This window comes from Limulus polyphemus, unplaced genomic scaffold (genome assembly GCF_000517525.1).
Source record: "Limulus polyphemus unplaced genomic scaffold, Limulus_polyphemus-2.1.2 Scaffold39, whole genome shotgun sequence".
Taxonomy (NCBI): domain Eukaryota; kingdom Metazoa; phylum Arthropoda; class Merostomata; order Xiphosura; family Limulidae; genus Limulus; species Limulus polyphemus.
The window spans coordinates 1,153,229-1,155,577 of NW_013665649.1; the positions used below are offsets into that span (position 1 = coordinate 1,153,229).

Here is a 2,349-nt window from a genome sequence, read left to right on the forward strand (position 1 = left end):
TTTTTATGTAATTTCCATATTTTCGGGCCCGGCACGGCCAGGTGATTAGGGCGCTCGACTCGCAATCTGAGGGGGTCACAGGTTTGAATCCCCGTCTCACCCAACATGCTCGCCCTTTCAGCCGTGTGGGCGTTATAACGTGACGGTCAATCCTACTATTCGTTGGTGAAAGAGTAGCCCAAGAGTTAGCGGTGGGTGGTGATGACTAGCTACCTTCCCTCTAGTCTTACACTGCTAAATTAGGGACGGCTAGCGCAGATAGCCCTCGTGTAGCTTTTAGCGAAATTCAAAACAAACAAACCATATTTTCGAGGTCCTCTAGTTTTCTCTAGTCTTAAGCATAAAAATTACATTAAACTTTTATGCGAAAGTCAATGGATGATCAGAGAATGAAGTTCAGCTGCTGTACTTTCCTTTGCTTGATAAAAACCAGGGAATTTCTATTAAAGGACAATAAAAATGAACTAACTTTTAAAATAACGTATTTTCAGAGCTGTGTGTGTCAAAACAACGAAAACTCTCAGTAGTTAATTATGCTGCTGAGCCTAAATAATTTAATTTAAACTGTGAATAGGTGTTTATTATCAGAAAACACAAATAACCATAAACTAAAGGAACTTATGTATAATTTGACCGATCCATTGACATTTTTTTGGACTTTCTTTTACTCCCACCGTCTATATACAAGTACCAACAAAAAGCAAAGACAATTAACTTAGAGGGCGCTGACACTTACCGATGAAAAACATGGCTGCAGCTGGTCCTAGAATAAGCATGATAGCATACATCTTGGCTTCTTTTTGATTACAGGGACATTCAAAGAAAACTTCATTAAAAATGGCTTCCCCGCTAAAGACAGTTCCTATCTTCATTAAATTAATCAGCGCCACCTGATATTCCTTAGCTAATTCTGTGACTTCAGTAATTAAATTTGTCATTGCCCTTCACAGTAGCAGAGATTTCTGTAAAACACTACAAACATAATGCATTTCGATTACTAAAACTTTGTACTTCCCAATCCAATGACCTCTCTTTACAGAATACATTTATCAAAAAGATATTTACTAATACAGCTAACTTTCACTTTGTCTAATAATGTAAATTAAATCTTAACACAGTTACGCTAAAGTCATTAACAAGTTTTTGGCGATATATGAGCTAGATACACTTGAAGGGACCATCAGATCATTAATGAAATGTGATATATACTTATAATTAGTCTTACAAGATTGTATTTTGTGAGGTGTTCTAATATTTTGTGTATTCTTTTTAGAGATGCATGCAAGAGGAGGGCCTTTATAATTTATAATGATGCTCCACCTATAATATTTTAATTTCCATTTGTAACCTATTACGATGAAAGAAAAAGGAAGTGAAGGGAATATATAACAATGCTTAAATCTAATATTTATAATCAAAGAAACAGTAAAAAAAAAACAATAAGCAAAATTTATCTATTATTTTGGGATTACAGTTTTCTTGAAAGAAAGCTGTCAAAATTAAAAAAAAACACCAATGGAGAATCTCAATAAATAGAAGTAAATCGGGTTAATAATAATAAATATATATATAAGAATATTGAGTCCTCCATTAGTTGCTTACTTCCAACAATGTATAGCACACACACACACTATATATATATATATATATGCCAGACATACTTTATCTGCCATATTTAGTGTCGAATATCAGAGCTCATCAGGCAGACTAGGGTACAACAGACATATTAGTGGTAAATGGCATACTTTCTTGTTCTTCATATATATATACTACTGATTTCTTTTTTTTCAAAACAAATACTAGGAAGAACGAAAGTAATTATTAATAAAAATATGCACAAAGGAATCTGGCATACCTCAAGAATGGGATGTAACTCTTTGAAGCAATGATAATCTAACTAACGAAATACGAAACTGTCGGCTACTATGGCTTAGTTCTTCCCGTTCCTGTATTAAATGATAACCAAGTTCTAAGCGAGCGCATTTGTGTGCAGACAAGGAAGTATACAAACTTCCTGTTTGGTCCCTATTGGTTCTAGTGGTCGCGATGAAAACCGAAAGCAAGAGTAGAAGTAGTTATTATCTTAAGTTGTACAGTTTTTACGGAATAGCTATAAGAAAAATAACGTCAATAAACAATTTTTTTTGTTGCAAGACGCTTATCTAAGAATGCTTCTAAAAAAAGTCGCAATCAGACCAAATGAATTGTTTTTAATCGTTAGATGTTCACTTTCGTTGAGGGGTATTCTAGTTTCAGTTATAACGCTTGAATTAGCAAGGGTGTAAGCCATTATGCCATAGAGTTAATATAAACGTCGTTTCGAACTCCATGCATAGGACCTTCCAAGAC

General features: G+C 34.4%; 1 protein-coding gene across 1 annotated transcript in view; it reads right to left on the bottom strand.

Annotated features, from left to right (window-relative positions):
• Positions 1 to 1,957, bottom strand: part of LOC106461558 (calcium homeostasis modulator protein-like) — an 11,710-nt gene extending 9,753 nt beyond the window's left edge. Inside the window, exons 1-2 of the mRNA XM_013921396.2 lie at positions 1,856 to 1,957; positions 737 to 972 (exon numbers count right to left, since the gene is read on the bottom strand). Coding sequence (XP_013776850.1) covers positions 737 to 938 — 202 coding nt within the window. The 5' untranslated portion in view covers positions 939 to 972; positions 1,856 to 1,957. The remainder of the gene's footprint in view (positions 1 to 736; positions 973 to 1,855) is intronic.
• Positions 1,958 to 2,349: the final 392 nt, after the last annotated feature.